The sequence below is a fragment of the Conger conger genome, chromosome 4, assembly GCF_963514075.1.
Source record: "Conger conger chromosome 4, fConCon1.1, whole genome shotgun sequence".
Lineage (NCBI taxonomy): Eukaryota > Metazoa > Chordata > Actinopteri > Anguilliformes > Congridae > Conger > Conger conger.
In genome coordinates this window covers 7,401,654-7,423,793 of record NC_083763.1, presented here as the reverse complement: position 1 = coordinate 7,423,793, position 22,140 = coordinate 7,401,654, and the positions used below count along the sequence as shown (strand labels likewise).

General features: G+C 43.6%; 1 protein-coding gene across 3 annotated transcripts in view; it reads right to left on the bottom strand.

Annotated features, from left to right (window-relative positions):
- Window positions 1–22,140, bottom strand: part of LOC133127088 (small conductance calcium-activated potassium channel protein 2-like) — a 94,160-nt gene that overhangs the window by 60,146 nt on the left and 11,874 nt on the right. For all 3 annotated transcript variants that reach the window (XM_061239722.1, XM_061239721.1, XM_061239723.1), the window contains exon 2: window positions 9,158–10,960. In XM_061239722.1, the coding sequence (XP_061095706.1) occupies window positions 9,158–10,441 (1,284 nt within the window). In that variant the 5' untranslated portion in view covers window positions 10,442–10,960. The remainder of the gene's footprint in view (window positions 1–9,157; window positions 10,961–22,140) is intronic.

Here is a 22,140-nt window from a genome sequence, read left to right as displayed (position 1 = left end):
TGACCTTGCTCAATATTATGTAATCATTTTGCTTATGCTGGATTTTTTTAGAATGCAAATAATTAATCTCCTATACACAGTACAGTACTGTTGAAGTGGTGGGTAATCCAGTTTCATAAACTTGGATCTAATATACACTCACCGAGCACTTTATTAGGAACATTATTCATGCAATTATCTAATCAGCCAATCGCATGGCAGCAGTGCAATGCATACAATTATACAGATACTGCTTACTGAGTGTACAGGCACAAAGTTGCACATACTGTATGTTGTAGGCTGTATATCTTTAAATTGCACAATTGTCACATATGGAATTATTGAGTGATGCATCTGGTTTGGGAATCCCTATTATAACAATGTGCATAACTTGGTCAAACAGCAGTATTCAGTACAGTAGGAGGCAAGGTTTCATTTCTGTGAAAGGCATTGGAGTTTCATGATTGAGTTGTCTGCACAATTAAAGTATTTAAGGCTTCATCGTGTGGTTTCTGCAGACGAGCTACACTAGTTTTAAATGAATAACTGCCTGTCCATAAATCCCAACCGTGGCAGATAAGGGTTTATGCCACGTCCACACATTAAACGATATCTCGCATTGAGGCTTCGTTCAATACAAGTGCTTTTCGTCAGACGTCTTCCAGGAAGTGAACCGCACGCCCTTCTCGCGGTTATCACCTCATGTTCTGCTAATGAAAGACAAGCTACAGGAAAAGACGGGATTCATACCCAACAACCCCCCATTATCTGCAGTGCATTTTCTGTTTGGAGGCAGACACAAAGGATACCCCCACCCCTGTAGGACTTTCTATCAATACTAATAAAGTTACTGCCTAGGCTGATTATGTCCTACAAGAAAAAAGTCCCGGGAATTATGCTGGCAGCCCCCAGCTACGGGTTTTCTTCCGCGATGATTTCTTAAAATGAAATTAAGCGCGGTGCCTGAATTTCCTCAGGGGCCTCCAGTGTAAATTGACTCCATTTAAACGGGGTTTTTTGCTTTAAAAAGAAAAGAGGGGGCCGAGAAAGGGAGAAGGGCAGTGGCAGCAGCGAGACTTCCTCCGAGGAGAGATGAAAAACAACAAGGGAAAAACAGGGTGCTCGCTTAATTCATCTGCTCGTTACTCGGCAAGCCGCACCGCGCGACGCGCACCCTTCCCGGGCGAGGTTCCCGTCTCCGACCTCACATTCGCCAAACCTCCGCACGAACAGCGGACCGCACCGCTGTGTTCCACACGCTAAACATTCACGGCCCGGAGCTGAGAACAATTTAGAGGAAAACATTACCGAGGAGGGGCCAGGTCAACACGACTACACCTGCTCTCCAACCAGCACCCGTTTTAGTTGGCAGTGAAAGCAGGTGTTGTCGCGCAGGTGCTGCGGCTGAGTTATGTCGCTGTCTAAACCGAATAAGGAGAGACGCTGGCTGTGTGGCTCGTGTCAAAAAGTGGTGGGATTTATTTGCAGAATGAAAAGATTAGACTACCTACTGACGTGTAGTTTTCGGTATAACTCAGACCCCGCGTCACTTACTGTAACACTGATGTCATTCTCCTTTTAGTACTGATTTTAGTTTTCAGTATAATTAGAAAGAGGCATGCATATTAACCATAGTAATGTCCCTGGTTACTTCCCCCACGTTGCAAAATGTCCGTTTATTTGGGCGATAATGTAGTTTAGATTACTATATTTTCAGAGGCAAAATATGCAATTATTGTACAATGTTTTTAATATTGCAATCATATTCATATTTCGAAAAGCACAGTTTTGACCTTCAAACATAATAAGCTTTTTTCCCCCAATAGCAAATCCCTTACAGGTATTTAAATAGTGCCATAGTATGCCACAAAGCCCTACAGCGCAATGTCAATGCCAGTGGATACTCTCCATAGAGTTAAGCAAGGAGCTACCCACCTCTCACACATTCTGATGCACCTAAACATAACCTCCCTCATCAATTCTACCCTGATGTTCCCCATATTTATTTATTGTTCCTCACCAGGTTACAAAGGGATTGCATAAATCATATTCATTATCATGCAATTAACACTAAGACAGGGTGCTCTGTAAATAGCAGGTCAAAATAGTGTCTTTTTTTTTTCTTCTCCTTTTTTTTTTTTTGCTTGGATGCAGAAATGCAGACTGTAGCCAGACATATTCTGGAATTCTGTTTGTTTATTTTTGGTTTTAGCCAGAGGACATGCTGAACCAATCACAGTTGTAGGGCAAGGTCACAACTAACCCAAGAGACGGAAAAATTGAGTAAATGTCAAATCTCCATTCTGCAGGAATGGCTGGGTAAAGGAGACCGCAAGAGCAGGGAATGGTGTTTTTCAGTACTAAAAACGTACTTTGAAAAGCATACGCACATTAAATCTGCCATGAATTAACCAACGGTTCGTTTTTCACACGAACTGGACAGCTTAAGGCCTTGAAGTTGGCAAATGAAACGATGATGTCTGGGGTTTCTGATCTGTGGGAGTACGAGACAAATTCTTACAGCTCTGCTGCTGACCTATCAAAGATTTCGTGAAAATAGAACTAATATGAGAAATTAATTTCAACTGAGTCAAACGTACACTCCCTGAGCACTTTATTAGATATTTATTAGACTCATTTTTTCTTCTGTGCTGTAGCCTATCCACTTAAGATTTATGATGTGTTGTGTGTTCAGAGATGCTCTTCTGCATACCACTGTTGTAATGTGCAGTTATTTGCATTGCTGTTACCTTCCTGTCAGCTTTGACCAGTCTGGCCATTCTCCTCTGGCATCTCTCATTAACAAGACGTTTCTGTCTGCTCACTGGATTTTTTTTTTTTTTTTTTGGTTTTTCGCACCATTCTCCACAAACTGTAGAGACTGTTGTGTGTGGAAATTCCAGAAGATCAGCAGTTTCTGAGATACTCGAATCACGTCTGCCACCAACATTCTCTCAATGGTCAGAGTCACTTAGATCACATTTCTTCCCCATTCTGACATTTGCTCTGAACCTGAACCTCTTGACCATGTCTGCATGCTTTTAGTTTCCGCCACATGATTGGCTGCTTAAATATTTGCATTAGCAAGCTGTACAGGTCTACCTAATAAAGTGCTCACTGAGTTTAAATTCAAGAAACTTCTTTAGTGATTACTATATTTTGTAATATAATTATACTAAAATCATTTGATTGTAAGTATGATTCTGGAGCTTGCATAGAAGCATTGTGTAAGCTATTTTGTGCAGAAATATTGAGTAAATTATATTCTATTACTTAAAATGAATCTGCGGTTTCCTCAGAAAGGTGCCGAGTGAGAGGTGAAGTTAAAATCAGTCGCAAATTAAAGGTGGTATTCAACACCATTTACGGAAAACAATCTTTCTTCCATTCAACTAATTTCAGAAGATGTACGCATCGTTTTCTCAACACGTGGCTTTCATGTTTATCACTTTGATTAAAATGACGTCAATTTGAGTATAGTTCTTTGACTTCTGTCTCCCTCAGAAAGGTCGTACGGCTTTATAGATCTCTCAAGGGTAAAGATAAGCTCGACTTCAGTGGAACAATCCATTGATTCAACTCCGTAATTAAGAGTTCGGGCAGAATGTGGAAAACAGGCACCTACCACGCTGTCAGTCCAAGGCCCCCCCCCCAGTCCTGCAGTGGACTTAACGAGGTCACAGAAATGTCATCAGAATGTGCTCAGCTCAACATTCTAACGCTGATGTAACAAACACTTCTGATCACTGAAAGCAATGGAGGTCTACAGGGTTCCAGTAGGAACCCTGTGATTCCGTAGAAGAACCCTATCTGGTTAAAGGGTTCTTTGTCGGGCAAAATAGTTATTTGTCCGGCAGTTCATCCCACTTCACACCTACAACATATAGGGTTCAATCAGCAACTAAAAAGGGTTGCCCTATGGAATCGAGCCAAAGAACCCTTTTTCCAAACAGTGTAGAACATTGACTTTGAATTTCTAAGAAACTAAAACGTTCCAAAAAGCCTACTCTTCAAAGGGTTAAGTGAAGCAATGTCTGAACGGTTTGTGAAAGGAGGCTTTGATCCCTCTCCCTCTCTCCCTCTCTCCGTCTCTCTCCCTCTCTCCCTCTCTCCCTCTCTCTCTCTCTCTCTCTCTCACCGAGGTGTAGAGTGGCGGGCACGTCTCTGCCTGTCATCCACATCACAATTAAATGAAACTGCGGTCAGCAGGTAAAGAGCTGGTATGTGGCCACACTGGGACCTCTGCCATGCATTACCGGGTTACATAACACAAGCCCCGAGGGCATCCGACGGACTCTTTCCATCGCTCCGTCCAAGGTTTACAGTGTAAACGAGCGAAGCAAACGAGCCTGAACTCCGGACCCGCTCAGGAAAAGCAAACCATTCACAGGGCGAAATAAACAAACTCCGCTTTCCCTTTTTTTTTTCTCCAACGTCCGCTCCCGTCGCTTGGCGTAGTATTCAGATTATTCTAGTACACATAACGACACCTCCGGGCACATGGACTCTGTTCTGAAGCGAGTAGATGAAGGCGAAGGGGGATGGTGGGGGGGGGGTAGGAGGGGTGGGGGGTGGTTGGGGGAGCGGAAGGAAAAAAAAAAAGAAAAAGGGAGGCCAATTACAATGGGCGAATTACCCCGAGCGGGCCGGGACAGGAGCAGCTGCGGTGCAGGAGGACCCGAGGCGGCACTCGGCATCTCATGTGTAAAGAAAGCCTCGCTGGCCGAGCCGCCCCGCGTTTTTTAAAGTGCATGTAATTCCACGCGTCCCCCATTGTGCCGAGGCACTCACGCGTGCGCTGCGTGTCGCTGTCCGCCGTGCCTACGTCCCCCCCGCAGAAGGGCTGTCGCCTGAACGGAGCGCCAACCGGGCCCACCGCGCGCCCCGCGCTCCCATTGTCACGGATACGGACCCTCGGGCCGGCCCGGCCCGTTTCACCCCCGGACCACTCTGCCGCACGACGACACGTACGAGTGGATGTGTCCACTCTGAGTCCCGTAGGCATGAGAGGTTCCATTGAGGAGACGGTCCCCGCGTCGTGCCTGCGTGTACGCCGTATTGTGGTATTCAGCAAGCTCGCTTCGAGAAGAAAACAGAACGACGACAAAAATTTACGGACTCTAGTGTTGCGTCAGAGTTGCATACGTACAGTCAGTAGCGAGGGGGTGGATTCGAAATACACTAATTGGATTTATTAGCTGTGTAACGAAGGGGGGGGGGGGGGGGGGAGGCTGAGACTGGTGTTCGTCTCAGCCGTGAAACAATCAACAGCCCTGTGTCAATAGCACACGAGCGTGCGAGCAAACGTTATCAACAGCCCTGCACGATGTTTCCTATCCTGGCGCTGCGTACTAGGACGTGGAACCGGGTTCCACCCTGTTGACAGGCGGGGCCGACAGCGCCAGCTCCTGTGTTTTCTTTCCAGGCGTCGGCCCAGCCAGGGCCCTGACGGCGAGGAGGGGAGTGATGACACGTCCTCCGCACGCAGGGGCCACGCCAGCGCGGGAGCCGTGGGGAATAACCCTCCATCGATTAACAGCTGATTCTCTGCGGGGGCCCCCCCTGCAGGGGCCACAGGCTCCGGCCCCTGGCACCGGCTCGCTCTCACGATTCTACGCAAAAAAGCACTTCTCCTGTGCGGTTATGGGGAATGAACGACCGATGTGGGGGTGTCTCGTGGCGTAGACTGTGGAGCGGTGTCCGCATGGCCGTTGTGAGCCGCAGTGTTGACGGTTTGAACCCGGCCACGCCACCATGTCGCGTGTCTCTCCCTCTCTCTCTCTCCCTCTCTCTCTCTCTCTCTCACTGCACTCTCTACACTGCACTGTCCAATTCAGCTGCAAAAGCCCAACATTTATCTTTAAATAAACAACCAACCAATTTTTTTTTTTTTTTTACCAAAGGTCAATTTCATTTCTTTACACATTATATACTATATAAAGACTAATAAATATTGCGGTCAATTGGGTCCAAATCAGGTATCTGTGCAAACAGTTTCCACATTAAAGTGCATTTAAATGTATTTTAAGGACTACAATGTGCTGCTTTGAAAATGTTAGCTAGAAATTCGGCCTCGGAGTAAGGAAGGGCACACTTGTGAGGATTAATTTCATATAAACGTTATTACCAGACCAGAGATGAAAAAAGTTAATCAATTGTAGTGCATATGACACCATTTTATGCTTATATATTTATATGTGGCGTGGGAACATGTTGAGGGACTACTAAAGCACATTGTTCTTTCTCCAGTGTAATGGCATTGTTATTGCCTACGTTTGCTCACAATAAACATAAATGGATTAATTAACTCTTGAAGCTTAAATGGAAAGTCGTTCATTTGGTGTGCAATCAGGTAGCCAAAAATAAGAAACTGGTTTTCTCATCTATGCCCTATTAACACAGATTAACACACACTATTAATAATCACAGAAATAAAATAAATCATTATAAAATGTGAAATTCTATATGTTCATTTTAATAAAGTGATCCAAGTTAAACCGAGTTAAGAACATCCAACACCAAGCCAAATGCAGAATAATGTGCCAAATTGATAACTCCATTTCTCAAAAGGTGCAAACGCACATTAAAAATAGCACTTCTCTGGGAGCAGAGCAGTGTGCACGTGACGAAGGCTTAATACCAGACTGTGTTGTCGATCGTGCTGCCAGTCCCAGCTGTGTTTCACCTTAGCATAGTGTCTGGGGACTGGCGTGGGGCACGCACAACTAAATAAATAAATCATTTGTCATTTAGCTGACACTTTTATCCAAAGTGACTTACAGTTGATTAGACTAAGCAGGGGACAACCCCCCCCCGGAACAATGCATGGTTAATGGCCTCACTCAAGGGCCCAACAGCTGTGCAGATCTTATTGTGGCTACACCGGGACGTGAACCAGCACCCTGCCAGTGGTGTACCTTAGCCACTAGGCTACTACTGGGCTGCAGACAAAGGAGCAGGCTGGTAACCGGAGACAGTCCTGCCACAAAGACTCCGGTTACGTCTCTCCCTATAAGTGGCAGGACCGGGAGAGTAATTACATGTGAACCACAATAGCACAGGCCCTGCACCCGGACCGGACCCTGCTGCCAGGGCCGGACACAAGACCGCTCTCCCGTCAATAACACCTATTAACACCTGTACCGCCTATTCAGGCTCTTCGGCCATTAGTCATGATCCTAATGAAAACGTATATAATAATCATCGCCGTCGTCATAATCATCACCATCGTCATGGAGATCGGAATGATCTCGGTGCTTGGCCGTCTCTGAGTACGAGCATGTCATTGTCCTGCTGTTTCTCTTTCCCCCCCCCCCCCCCGTTTATTGCTCCCCGGGACAAACGAAAACATGCGAACGCACTGCTTATTGTAATTACTCTGTGTATCTCATCTGACCTTGGGCCCAGGTACAGACTTCAGTGTGGCCCCAGTTTCATTATGATAATATTTTCCTGTGTTCTTCGGGCTTAAGTTTATCTGAAACAATAACACTGCATGACAAAGGCATAACTAAAGAAGGCCAATTTAATTTTCCCCACTGATGATAGTTTTGCCTGCTCAGCACATTTGCACAAAAACATTGTTCGCTCTCCTGATGCATTTCAGCCATTTTCTGAGAAAATAAAGAAAGGAACTAAGAAGAAGAATCAACTAGTAGATTCCCTAGATTACCTAAAACAAATCAGACTGTGTCACTGCCATTAGATTGTTCCATATTTATGATTAAAATATAATTTGTCATTATTCAATGTCAACCTTGCTTAAAAAACAAATAAAAGAATGTCAATTTTGGTTTGAATACACTGTAGTTTGTTGTAAATACTAAAAGGCTCCTTATTCTTTTAAAGAATACTAAAGCAGAGCTTGTGTAAACTAGTACAAAGTGGAACATTTTACATACGGGCATGTGAATGGCTATATTGATTTGTTCTGAAGAATGAACTACAATATTTAAAATGCAATAGTTATTTCATTGTCTGAAAGAAATACAAATAAAACTTTACATGCTATGAAAATGGAAGTTAACATGTCTTTGAATTACATTCAAAACAATGGCCTTTTGATATCTTCGTGGCACAGGAACAAAGTCCCTGAAACTTTCTATTTAGATCTGATTATATTTAGCATTGAAGAATAACATAGTATATACGTTTTTATTTTATTCATATCCATATTAAACAGCGTAGATGGTCCGAATCTGTGTGAAACATTCTCGCCAAAGAGATTACCCTAATGATTTGAGCAGGTCATGTCCTCTTCTACGGGGTAACCTGATGAAATTAATGCATCTGATATGATAGAAATGCGTGCAGATGTGGAACCGTGCGCTCGTCTTTTAATGGTTAGAGGCTGTATTTTAGTATAAACGTGTATGATTAAATGAATACATAAATAATGGATGGATGGACGGATGGATGGATGAACGAAGACCCAAATACATAAACACGCAGAGAGAGAGATGCAATGAGTCAGGAGGAGGCTCTGGTGCAATGCACTATAGAACTGAACAATCGTGTCTTCGAGCAAAAAAAACAGCCAGAAAAACGCCACACAGAGGTGGTAGAAACTGAAATCCAGGCCGCACAATTACCTAAACTACCTCCCACTGTAATATATTTTTATAACTTAAAATGTGTTTTTTCCACTGCCAGAAAGAATAATTGTTGAAAACTTCCAACGAAGACCATCTTCCATGATCGCAGAAAAGGCTGTTGCATTGAAATATTCAAATACGGGAACCATTTGCCAAGGACTTAAACCATTTTAAATTGTCTAGGGTAGTTATGCCGTCAGTTAGAACTGCACATTTCTTAAAAGGCAGTCATTATACAACACATACACAGACAAACACATACGCCGAATTAGGAAAGCCATCCACTAAATGAACAATAAACGACCCCGACAGACACACAGCCAACACAACAGCGTGCTTGTGTTTCTGCGCGCGCGCGCGCGTGTGTTTACCTCATCGAATGTCAAACTGTTTGAAATTCTGAAGGCTGCAGTCTGCAGTCCGTAGCCTACCTGTTATCCCGAAAACTTTACGTTAACCTCAAAACACACTGCGCCTAATTTGCCTGAGCAATGCGTTGAAACTAGGAAGTGAACATAGCCAGTGATCACCAATCGTTGCGAGTCCCACACAAATGCAATGTCAATTAATTGAAATAAACGTACCAGCTGTTCCTCTGGTCGGGTATGTTTTCCTTCTTGGTGGTGGTTCTCCGGCCACAGGCGGTTGCTGTAGGAAGAGGGGTGGCTGCTTTTGTCGCTGCTAGCCGCAGATAAGTTTCTCACAAGCGGGCAGCAGGGTGGATTGCCTGGAGGTTGGTGGCACTGATGTTGATAGGATGTGTTTTTCTCGCCTGGTCCCTTGCAGTCTTGGTCACAGAGGTGTTGCCAGTGTGCGTCTTGCTGTTGATGCTGCTGCAACAGTAGTGGTTGCTGGTTCCTATTCAGCAGCTCTCCCGATCCGTTGGCGCAGTAGTTGTTGGGAAAGCTGCTGCCCACCAGTCGCTGTTGCTGCGCCTGCAATTGTGGCGGCGGTTGTTGCTGCAGGTCCTGAGGTTGAAACAAAAATAACCGTTGGTTCACTTCGCTCGAATCGCATGCATTTATATTCAGTGCCTGGTGTGGGTTTTGTATAATTGAACCAGAGGAGGGGTTCTGCCGTTGTATCTTTAAATGATTATGGGTTTGCTGCTGTTGCTGCAACAACTGGTTATGGTCTTGTCGCCCTCCTTCTCTCCTGCAGCTACAGGCGAGGTGTTCCTGTTGGTAATTAGCAGTCTTTTTCAAATTATCCTCCCGATTTGGACTCTGCAGAAACAGCAGCGACGACGGCGGCGGCGGCGGGGAGGGCTGTGGGTGCGTGAGGGGCTGGCGCTGGCGAGAAGGGTTCGCCTCCTTAGAAAGACCGCAGTGGCAGTCCTGATAAAAGGGTTGTTCCGACTGCGGATGAAAGCCGGTGGCCTCAAGATTCTGCTGCAGACGTGGCGCGGGTTGACTCGCGAAGCCGCAGCCGTCGTTCGGGGGTCGCTGGTGGCCGGCTCCGTGGCTTGTCAGTCGCTGTGCACCGTCTTGCGGCAGTTGACGAGGAGTGGTGTCTTGCCGGTTGAAAAGGCTTGGGTTGGGCAGCTCCTGATTGTTCTGTTGATATAAGGTTGTGGTACGTTGCCTGTGCGGCGGTGGCGGCGGCGGCAAGCTACAGACTGGAGGGGTTCTAATCGATGCTCCTTTTTGAGAATAGCTCGCACTGCTGTCAGCGCTTCTTTGCTCCTGGCTAGATGCTTGGTGCTGGAAGACAGCTCCCGAGTACCGATGCTGCATCCCCTCTACAGCTTCGTCTTGCTGTGGCTGCTCCCTTGCGCTGTAATAATCTGGCACCCTTTCATTGCGAACAGCCCCAGTAGAGTCAAGCCGGCTCGTCCTATTGGTAGGTTTGACCAGGACCAGCCTCATAACGTCACTGTGTAGCTACGAAAAACACCACCTTCATGAGAAAATCTGTCGCTCAGAAACACACTTTACGTGAATGAATCCCCCCCCCCTCCACCACCACCACCAACAACACAAGATCGAAGTGTCGCGCGCCGGGATGGATAGGTGGAGATGGGATCGCCAGCAAGATATTGAATCCCAGTGGCAGTTAAACCTTTCTTACGTTACCCATTGAGGAAACCCGTATTTAAATACTAAAGGATATCCATAGCAACTGAAAAAGAAAGCGTGAAGGAGAAGACGAAAAAAGAAAGGTAGCCTTTGGTGGAGGCTATTTGATTTGATATAACTACAAGTTTATATAACTTTATCTAGGCTAATTATTCAATAAGCAATTTGCACGAATACAGATAATATTTTTTTATGTGCTGTTATATGGCGTGTATTATGTTTCCAGTAAAGAAAAGGTCATAGTGGCTTCGTCCCGCGTCCTCCTTCGTCTGTGGCAGCAGTCTTCAGAAATTCCGAAGGAGAGTAACCCTGTGAAAACAAATATAAAGTGCTTATTAAAATAGCAGCCTACTGCATTCTAATTCAGTGTATACACATTGAAATGCAGCATATAATTGATTTCTGCATTACGCGAAGATGATGCGCCACCATTTTTAATCATCTAAAACCTAACCAATATTTATTTGATTAACAGGTAAGTGTTAAATATTTGATCATGGTTAGACGCCGTTTTGTATTACAAGGCAGTAAGTCCTCGTGGCCTTATCGGGTAAAACGCAATGCACTCTTAATGCACTTTAGAATTTACATAAATGAATAAACCAAATAAGACACAGTCTTAAAATCCAGATTTTTTTAGAAATTCCGCAAAAGAGGAAAACAAATGGTCATTAAATATAAATGAAACACAATCTTAACACAGTTAAATAAAGGGATCATGAAATCTAACAGGGTGGTCCTCCATAATTTCCATATGAACATGCATTTAATAAACAGTGTCTTTTCTGCATAAAATCACTGAACAATAAGAATAAGATGTCACATATTTCTGCATTACTCCTTTTTAATTTAATGATGAAAAAGTTAATTTTCCACATTTGAACAATGACATACGGATAAACCGATCAATCACAGACAGAAAATGACATCGCTACTACTGCAGTGCAAATATTGTATCCCACTGCAGACTCGTTGATGTGATGTTGGAGTATTTGTCATAATGAACTTACACTCAGTGACTTCTTTCTTAGGTATGTATTAGACTCATTTTTTTACTTATTGGTCTTCTGACGTTATAGCCCATCCAATTCAAGGTTTGAAGTGTTGTGTGTTCAGAGATGCTCTTCTGCATACCACTGTTGCAATGTGTGGTTATCAGAGTTACTGTCACCTTACTGTCAACTTTGACCAGTCTGGCCGTTCTCCTCTGACCTCTAATTAATAAGGTGTCTCTGCCCCCACAGAACTGCCACTCACTGGATCCTTTTTTGTGTTGTACCATTCTCTGCGAACTCTAGAGACTGTTGCCCATAAAAATCAGCAGTTCAGCAGTTTCTGAGATAGTCAAAGTCACTTTGATGACATTTCTTCCCCATTCTGATGTTTGGTCTGAACAACAACTGCACCTCTTGACCATTCTATACATTCAGTTGCTGCCCTGTGATTGGCTGATTATATATTTGCATTGTTGTGACAAGCTGGTGTACAGGTCTATCTAATAAAGTGGTCACCGAGTGTATGCGCCAACTAATCTTCATTTGAATCCGGACATTAATCAGTAACCTCGAATCTCTACAAGTAATCTGAAGCTATTGCTCACTGAAAAATGCATTATATTGCGGACACCTGAGTTTTTCTTCCGCTCATCATCACTTGAAGTCCAAATACTTCAATGACCAAAACGAGTAGCTGCATCTTGTGCAGGCCAGATCACATATATTTCCAGAAGCAGGGCTTTCTTGCATCTTCAATCAAAATTCAAGGGCCGCCTGTTCATGTCTTATGATGTATTATTAGCGCATTACTGAACATGTATGACTATTTTAAAGACAAGGCTGGAGAAGTCTAGCACAACTACATGGGCAGCCTTTTGCAGTCATACAGAACAGTGTAAATCACAGTAGAATGTTTGATACCCCTTAATGAGTAGGTTTTTCTTAGTCAGTGTTGAACTCCATTGCGTTCAGTTGCCCGTAGCGATTGGTACATCAGCATTACAACATTCTAATGACATATTTGTTATCTTATCTTACACCTTAAGGGGTTAAATGAGTGGTTAAATAATCCTATCCTAAGTCTCTGTTATTGGCATTGAGAAAATAAAAAAAACAGCGGTTTCTAAACCATCCCTCTGTTAGAAGAGGCTTTTTTTTCTCCCGCAGCATCCACGCGCCGGCAGCAGGGGCAGTGCGGAGCGGACAGTGTTTTCGCCCGCTCAGACGCGTCCGCCCGCCCCGCTACGGCCAGGGACGACAGGGCCGTCATATTTCCGCGTACTCTCCCTCGCGAGCAGGATTATCCCCGCTCTTGTTGTGCGCCCCTGCAGTACGGCGCTGCCTTCAAAACAAAGATTTTACCGGGGCGGTCGGAAGAACGGCCGTCGCAGGACGCGCGCATATTAGGCGCAGTAATTAGGGTGAGTACGATTTATGGGTTTCCGTGTCACTCGGGTCACTTCCACATGATGTGACATTTGGAATTTGGAGAGGATCTGGGACAGAGCTGCGCTGGAAACCTGATCGTTTTCATTAAGTAATTAGTCTCTGCAACCTGTGTGGGTCCCTGGGCTGGGTGAAGTATCGTTTGCTTGCTGGATTTGGAAGTAATGCTGCTTGCGACTGCATCAATTATTCACCGCTCCCCCCCACACACACACCCACACACATGCGCGCATACACACACACAAACACGCATACACACACATATACGAGCATGCACTCACACACATACAGACACAGACACACACGCATGCACACACATACACACACACACATGCGCGAATACACTCACACACATACAGACACAGACACACCCGCATGCATGCACACACACACACACACACACACACACACACACACTCACACACACGCGCGTATACACACAAATGCGCATACACATGCACACACATACAGACACAGACATACACACACGCATGCACACACACACGCATGCGCACGCATACACACAAATGCGCATACACACACGCACACGCATGCACACGCTTACTTGCATTCACACACATATAGAGAAACACAAGCACACACAAGCACACTCAGCCACACACACACACACACACGCACTTTCGGTCCCTGAAAGCACAACCAAATATATTTTAAAAGTGATTTCTAATCCCGTATTATGCTTACAATAACATGAACAGGGACATAATCCCACTTTAATGCCATACTGTACCACATACATATATCACAAGAAGTCATTGTTAACAGTAAAGGGAGATTTTATGAATGTATAGCAGTTCCTGCATGTATGTGTGTTTGTGTTTCTGTCTTGTGCAAGTGCATGTTTGTGTGTGGATGCTTGCGTGTGTAGGATATATCACCCATACTCAAGTTTGGTGTTACAGTATTTAGTATCCAAGCAACCCTTCCAGTCCAGAGGTTAAAAAAAGGGGGTATACATTAAATTCACCAAACGACACACACAAAGAAACGGTGATTGCTGTCTCATGGTACTGTAGTATACAGATTGTTGACATATGGCGGGGTGTCTATGGAGGGAGGAAGAGGTTAAAACTTTAAGGGAATCCTTGAAGTAACTCAGCACTGAGGCCTTATATAATGGCCTCTCGATTTGAATTATTGATATCGACAGGACCTACATCCGTCCCAGCTTTTCCACCTGTTCATTAAAAACATGTGTAGGCCTAGCTTAGGGCCACTAGGGGACCCCAGTCAGCGCCGAAGAGGAGGAGTGAAATCGAGAGAAAGATGAAGAGGGAGAATCGAAGAGAAAGCGGTCATTTTAATTCCTCTTGTGAGCTTAATGAGCCCACACACACACGCGCGCGCGCACACGCGCACGCACGCGCACGCACACGCACACACACACACACCAACCCGTGAAAGACAACGAGAGAAAAATCTGGACAGATCTCCTAGCATAGTGCTAGAGCGACTGAAGAAGGATACAGTAGCAAAATGATTAAGGGATGATGGGAGATGGGACAAAATGGCAGGTCCAATACTTAGAATTGCACCTGATTAAAGGAAAAATGGAAGAGTTGATATTTGTTGACCAAAACGACAGTAAGATGTCTGCATCATATTGAATGAAATCAGAGAAAAAGGAAAATATTCCATTTACGGATATTCAATAAGAAATCCATGCAGCATAAGGTTAATGATAATATTAAGGATATATTCAATGTGTCGTTTTCTTCATTGATTGCTTTCCCTTCTTCCTCATAGAATACAGCTACCACTTTATTAGGTACACCTTTCTAGTACTTGGTAGGATTTGGATGGGTTTGATGGATAGCTTTGGCAATGGCGGAGGTCAAGAAGTCACAAGTACAGCAAAGCAAAACAATAAACCAACAGGGCTCACCCAAAACACAGAGTGAACCGTGAGATTGCTTTTCCTTGATGGTGACACCCATTATAAACAAAATATGTCAAAATAAAAGCAGTATAAAAATAGATATAGCATATAAAAACAGAGGTGGAGGAGTGTACAATCCAGGAAGGAGAGACTTCCTGGATTGTAAACAGAGGACGACAGCCGGACTAAAAGTCCTGCATAGTCTGCAAAGGCCCAAGAATGCACTGGTGAGCTTTAGCAATGAGCAATAGCAAACACCCTGTTCGCCCATATGGAAGAGCAAATAAATTGTGATGAGAAATTGGGACATTACTTCCAGATGTGAAGAAAAACCCCGTTTCACCCGCTGAACAGGGCAAGGATACTTTCCAGGAAGCTGACATAGATGTTAGCCAATAACGAGAAGATTACACCAGCATGGTAAGATGAAAACCACTTGTATAGTAAGCTGCAAGAACAGAATGGCTAGGTTAGTTTGCAGTACAATAAATAACAAAACTGTTATGGACAGATGAGATGAACATTGACCTGTACCAAAGTGAAACAGAGAAAAGTATGTAAAAAGGAAGGAACTGCTCATGATCCAAAGCACCCACCATCTTCGAAACATGGTGGAGGTCGTGTAATTGCTTGGGCATGAATGGCTGCCACTGGAACTGGCTCATTTGTCTTCATTGATGATGTGACTGCTGACGTCAACAGCAGGATGATTCCTGAAGTGTGCAGAAACATCTAATCTGCTCAGGACCCACCAGATGCCCCAAAACTCACTGGATGGCAGGTCAATGAGCCAAAACACACTGCTGAAGCAACCAATGAGTTTTTCATGACCTGAAATGCGAAATGTTTGCAACTGGCCAAGTCAATCACCCAACTGAATGGAATTTGAACACGTTTCACTTGCTGAAGACAAGACTCAAGAAAAAACAGGAAGTGAAGCCGCAGTACAGGCCTAGCAGAGCATCACCAGGGAAGACACCCAGCATCTGGTGATGTCTGTGAGTTGCAGACTACATGCAGTTATGGAATGCAACGAATGCAACCAAGAAGTAAATATGATGACTTTAACATTATGTTAATTTGTCCAATTATTTTCAGTCCCCTTAAATGGTGAAGCTATAAAAAAAGGGGCTGTAATTCCTACACGGAATGCTAGAGGTAAAAACATTCAAATTAAAGCTGAAAGTCTTTACTTTGACCTTATAGTCATTGTATCATTTCAAATCCAGTATGCTGGAGCACAGAGAAAAAAATGTGTCACTCTGTATATACGTATACAAGCGTGCTGTTCTGTAATGTATGGAATTGCGGGAAAATATCACAATATCACAATATAGGCTCCAGGCAAGTACGATTTCCATTAGACCATGTAATACAGAACAGTAACCTAGTTAATCTAAATGCCAACAGAGGTTGTATTGCCATCCCTTCAAACTAGTGAAAATAGCAACATAGACTGTAAGACATGTGCTGAGAGGCCAATATGCATTATACAAACTATGGAATATAATCACAATAATGATTACAACATAATACAGCGCAAATGCTACTGGACAATTGGAAATGTATGTTTATGTGTATGGTTTGCAGTTATATTAGTCTATTGAATGTGGAAAAGTATAGTGTGTAGTGTATGGTATTCGTGGCTATACAATGTATATAGAATTTATTTTCCCTTTTAAACATCCTACTGTATTCAGATAAAAAAATAAAAAAGGCACTTGTAAGCTAACTTTACAGTTGATTAAAGGCCTTCGCACAGATAACAGGCACTGTATTCACATAGCACAAGCATGCTGTGCTAACACAGTGTGTTACATGGCCAGACTACAAGGCAAGGGTGCACACCAAGGGCTGATCCATTTCAGGATTTTGTGCCAACTTCTGATCTTAATTATTTAATTGACTCAATCATATCTTATCTGACATGTGTATGAGCATAGCTGCAGACTGCAATTGTATCCTAATGATTTTACTGTGCTCAAGTACTGGCTTGAACCAGGGTCATTTATAAAGCTGCCAGCAAATTAAAAACAAGGAAATTGGTCGGAACAAAAAACCAGTACGCAGACCGGCCCTCGAGGACCGGAGTTGAGCACCCCTGCTATAAGGCAAGCAGAATGCTGGTGTGCGCACCATCGTGGATCATAATGTTTGGAAAGAGGAAATATATCAGGAAAGTGATACCATCAGCAAAGGCCAAATATAATGGGAGGAGGGAACGGAGAAGGGGAAAAATAGAACTAATGATGATGAGGGGCAGGAGAAGGACACGGAACAGTGGTCCGGGGGGGGGAGGGGGCCAGCGAGGGAGGGAGCAGGGGCCGCTTTAAACCAAGCAATGACCACATCCACGAAGTGAAGATGGATGTAGAGCAGAGAAGGGTGGAGGGTTAGGACAGAGGGACAGGTAATGTGAACGGAAGGGAGGCGTCGATAATAGGAGGGGCCGATAAAGCCAAAAGCAGCGGGAGGGACCGAGAGAGAGAGAACGGTGGACGCAGAAACAGAAAAAGAAAACAAAAGCGAGGGAAAGGGAAAGGAGAGATCAAAGGAGGACGCAAGACGGAGAGGAGGGAAGGAGAAAAAAGACATGAAAGGAGGAGGCAGGGAGTGAAGGAGGGAAGAGTTCAGTTTGAGTGTCAGTGCGCCTTTTGTAGCTAAGACTCCTCTTGACTACACATTTTTGATATGCACCATAGCTTATGAGCTGTACCGTTTATTAATACAGCCGTCTATGCTCATATTTACAGTATAGACTACACTACGCTATAAAACATATCTTTTTAAAACGCTGAGTTTGAATTTTCAATGACTATTGCTTTAGATGAACTTTGCTGCGGTCAGATATATTATGTTTTTCCCTTTATGGCAAAAATAGAGCAAAATTTTGCAAGAAGAATTGTGAACTGACATGCTTAGTCTGACCCATATTCAGCTCTGTGCAAATTAATTGTATTTCTATTTTAGATTTCCCCCCCCCCCCCTGAATAGTTTAAAGGAAAACAACATTGAACAGTATGATGAATCTGGTTGGATTCTTGCCAGAGTTAGCATACAAGGCTTGGTGCGCAATTATATGCTTATTAGTTATACTAATGTCTTTGTATATACACATCAATCCAAATCTGTCTATGTCTGGATATACAGTACATGTTTCCGTGAGCGTGTGATGCTGCTACAAAGGGGCCCTGTCAGATGCAGATGATCTTTGTGGATCTGGTATTATTTTGCTTCCGAGGTAAAGCCCAAAATCTGTCAGCTACAGAAGAGGCTGAGGAGGAGGGCGCTGATTGTTCTTCAGGGCAGTCTGACAGAGCAGCGGATAGGACACGGCTCACTTTGAATGTTAAAAAAGATTGAAAGTCAGTCATTAGAGCATTGCCGGTGGTCAGCCCACAATTGTGATGTATTCATTTCTTAACACTCCTAAAGAAGAAGAATGGTGCATCCGCGTCCCATGATCGCTCTGCATTTGTGAAATTACGGATGAAGCCTCGTTTGAACCATCTGAACAGCACAGTCTTGCACCGAGGTACATGGTCACAACGTTGTCCTCGCATGACTGAAAAGCCCTCAAAGCATAATTGAAAATTGTGGCATTTTGAGAAAAATAAACTATGAGTGATTGCATTTCAAAAAAAAGTTAAATATTCCATAAACATGCATCTCAACGGAGGAGTTAATTGTTGTCCAAAATGTAAGATATAAAAGGTATGAGTCATCAGGGGCCAACACAATGAGCGTCCTGCTTCACGGTAATCTGAGAGAAAGAACACGGAGGACAGCACTCAGAGAGATCAGCAGACAACCGCTTTGATGAAGCGTTTATTTACCAGGGCTATAAAAACGGATATGTTTAAGAGTGCTGTAAATAAGGAGGATAGGCAGCTGGTGAGCATGCTCAAACGCAGGCAGAGATTTGGATAAACAGCAGCCTGTACGCGAGGTTCGAAGCGCAGGGAATGAATGCGCAAACGCAGTGTGTGTGACTTTGATTAAGTGTTTTCTATTACAGCGAATAACAACCAGTGTGGGATGATGAAATACTGGGCATGACTGAAGCACAACGAGCGCACAGTCCCAGATTTTTCTGACGCTTCTCCAAAATTCATCCAGGGAGTTTCCAATCGGTGCCATCTCCATTTTGACTCGATTCAAATTATTTTCTATAAACATCGCCCGAAACTTGAAAAAAGTTACAGACATTCCGTCTGCATTAACATTACAGATGCTAATACACGATCTTGGGGATATTGTTACCAGCATCAAGTACAGTAGAACAGATGTTTGTTATAACAGTGTTTGCTATAACAAACTTCTTATGTCTGAAACTCATAACAAAAACATAACTAAATTGCAATAAAGGTTGCCACTGCAGTGTTTTCAGCTACTGTACATAGGAACCTACATTTTCAGTTCCAAGCAACCTAGTTTCATGTAACATAGACCATTTCTGTTCGATAGACTCATGCTTCACAAAATCCTCAATGGACTTTCTGAAGTGCCATTTGGCACATATTTAGAAACCACTGTTGCAATTTAAAACAAACTTGACCTGACCTTGAACAGATATTTCCTAACATTTAGATTTTCTATTGCCAACATGCTAAGCTATAGATCAAAGATGGGCATGGTTTACAGCAATAATTTGGTGAAAGAGCTCTTCTATAAATGCTGCAGGAAAACCAAAGGCACTAAAACCAGGGATGTTGTCATTACCTGGGTTTCTTCCATCCCCTTCCCTTTATTTCACAAGCTATGTTTCAAATAGATAGGAGCTAAAGATGAAAGACTTCCTTACCCTATTTCTGCTGCCATTTTCAGTTCGTATGTCCCGTGAAGCAAAACCAAAACTTGCAAGTGGTCTGAGCCAAGGGCGGAAGGTGGGAAGGTGGTCGAAGACCTTGTGAAACGGGACTCGGACAGAAAACAGGTATTCCTGGTGCTCTGTACCCTTAGGAGCGTGTCCTTTGAGAGCGCTAATTAGGATGCAGGCTGAAGAAAGGGCAGCCGAGCTTGTTAAGGGCTGGCATGCAAATGGACGGAGGACAATGCAACAGGCAGGACCAGGATTCAGAAAAGCAGCTGACATTAGATCTCACAGAAAGGCCACTCTTTAGTACTCCACATCATATGTGAATTGAAATTGTGTAGACATGCTGCATGTGTGTGTGTGTGCGCGCGCATGCACGCGTGTATATTTGTGCATGTATGTGTATGTGCACACGTGTGTATATTTGCGTGTGTGTGTGTGTGCGCACGAGCGGGTGTGTATGTCTGTGCGTGTATGTTTGCGTGTATCCGTGTGTGTGTGCGAGCACGTACGCTTGTGTGTGTATGTTTGTGTATGTATGTGTGTGCATGCATGTGGGTTTGCGTGTGTGTGAGCGTGCACGTATGTTTGTGTGTGCGCGTATCTGCGTGTGTGTGCGTGCGTGCGTGCGTGTATGTTTGTCTGTGCGTGCGTGTGTGTTTGTGTGTGTGCGTATCCGTGTGTGTGCGCGTGTGTGTGTGTGTGTGAGAGAGAGAGAGAGGGGTCCTTTCAATGTAGAATAGATAAATTGCAGGTCACAGAAATCTGCCAGGGATGCATACCAGTTCAAAGGCCCACACCAAGCCTCTTATCTCCACCGCCACAGGGACAGCACAGACCAAGCAGGAACTCGCATCAGGAACCACGCAGCTTGTCAACAATCTCAGATGTACGCACCATGGAAACAAGCAAGGATACAATGACAAAGACAACCCCCTAGTCTTAAATCACAGTATTGATGAGAATAACAATGTGATTTTGACGCTACTCCTCTTGCAACACAGGACAGTGTGATGTGATGTTTGCACATGAACGGCCGTTGCTAAGATGATATTTTAGGGATTTCCAGTTATCTTATGGCCTGAAACATCTTGGTGCGAATGTCAGCAATGCTCACGTTTAGCATTTTGCTGTGGGTAAGGGGTTCTAGAGAATGTAATAATCTGAATATAAATTCCTGTGACTACGCACTGTGTTTGGAAACAATGATGCAACCTCTTGAAAAATTAATTCAGTTTAGGGATGGTACGGTATTCTTCACTTTGACCCTGAGAAGAGTTGGGGAATAAATCATTTCCATAATTATAAAAGCTGCTGTTTAATGGAATTTGATATATTACATTGCCAAATTAATGGAAACATGTTGTCTGGTTTTTCTGAGAGTTTGCTCAAATATTGATAAATGACACAAAAAGAATATTAATACCAACAGCATCCCATATGACAATCCATTCCAGCATCAACTGTAATATAATCAGACAGAGACTGAGATAAACAACGTCCCTACCCAAGGCTTTCACAAACTGTACCTATTATTATTATGTTTTAGAACAATAGTTATATATTTTTATATTCCATTTATTATAAAACCTAACTCAGTATTCTATATAGTTCAATGTTAATCTGACGTAGCTGGATTTGGTGTAGGGGAGGGATGCAAATATTTCCCACTTTTGCCATTTCATTATTTTCACTTAATTACTTCATTTTGGAGACTACCTATAGGGGTGACATGGCTCAGGCAGTAAGAGCAGTCATCTGGCAGTTGGAGGGTTGCCGGTTCGATCCCCCGCCCGGGCTGTGTCGAAGTGACCCTGAGCAAGACACCTAACCCCTAAATGCTCCTGACGAGCTGGTCGGTGCCTTGCATGGCAGCCAATCGCCGTTGGTGTGTGAGTGTGTGTATGAATGGGTGAATGAGAAGCATCAATTGTACAGCGCTTTGGATAAAGGCGCTATATAAATGCCAACCATTTACCATTTACCTTTATATGTAAGGCAACCCTACAGGTAGACTGGTCCAGACTGGTCAAGTTGCCATTTTGCCAAAGACAGATGAACAGAGTATGACTGTTTACCCATTTAGCTTTTAACAATTGTATAAATAATTGCAAATTGAAACATAATAATGTTTCATTGTGCATGATAATATTTAATGCTTCTTAAATAATTATAATAATCAGGATTGCCATAAAAACAATAATCATAACCGTAATCATAATTACAGTAGCCTACCTGCTATTCCCACCGATCACAGCAGGATAAAACAAAACACGTGAAACAATGTCAACACCAGAGAAATTTCCTAAATATATTCAGAAATCGAGTAAGT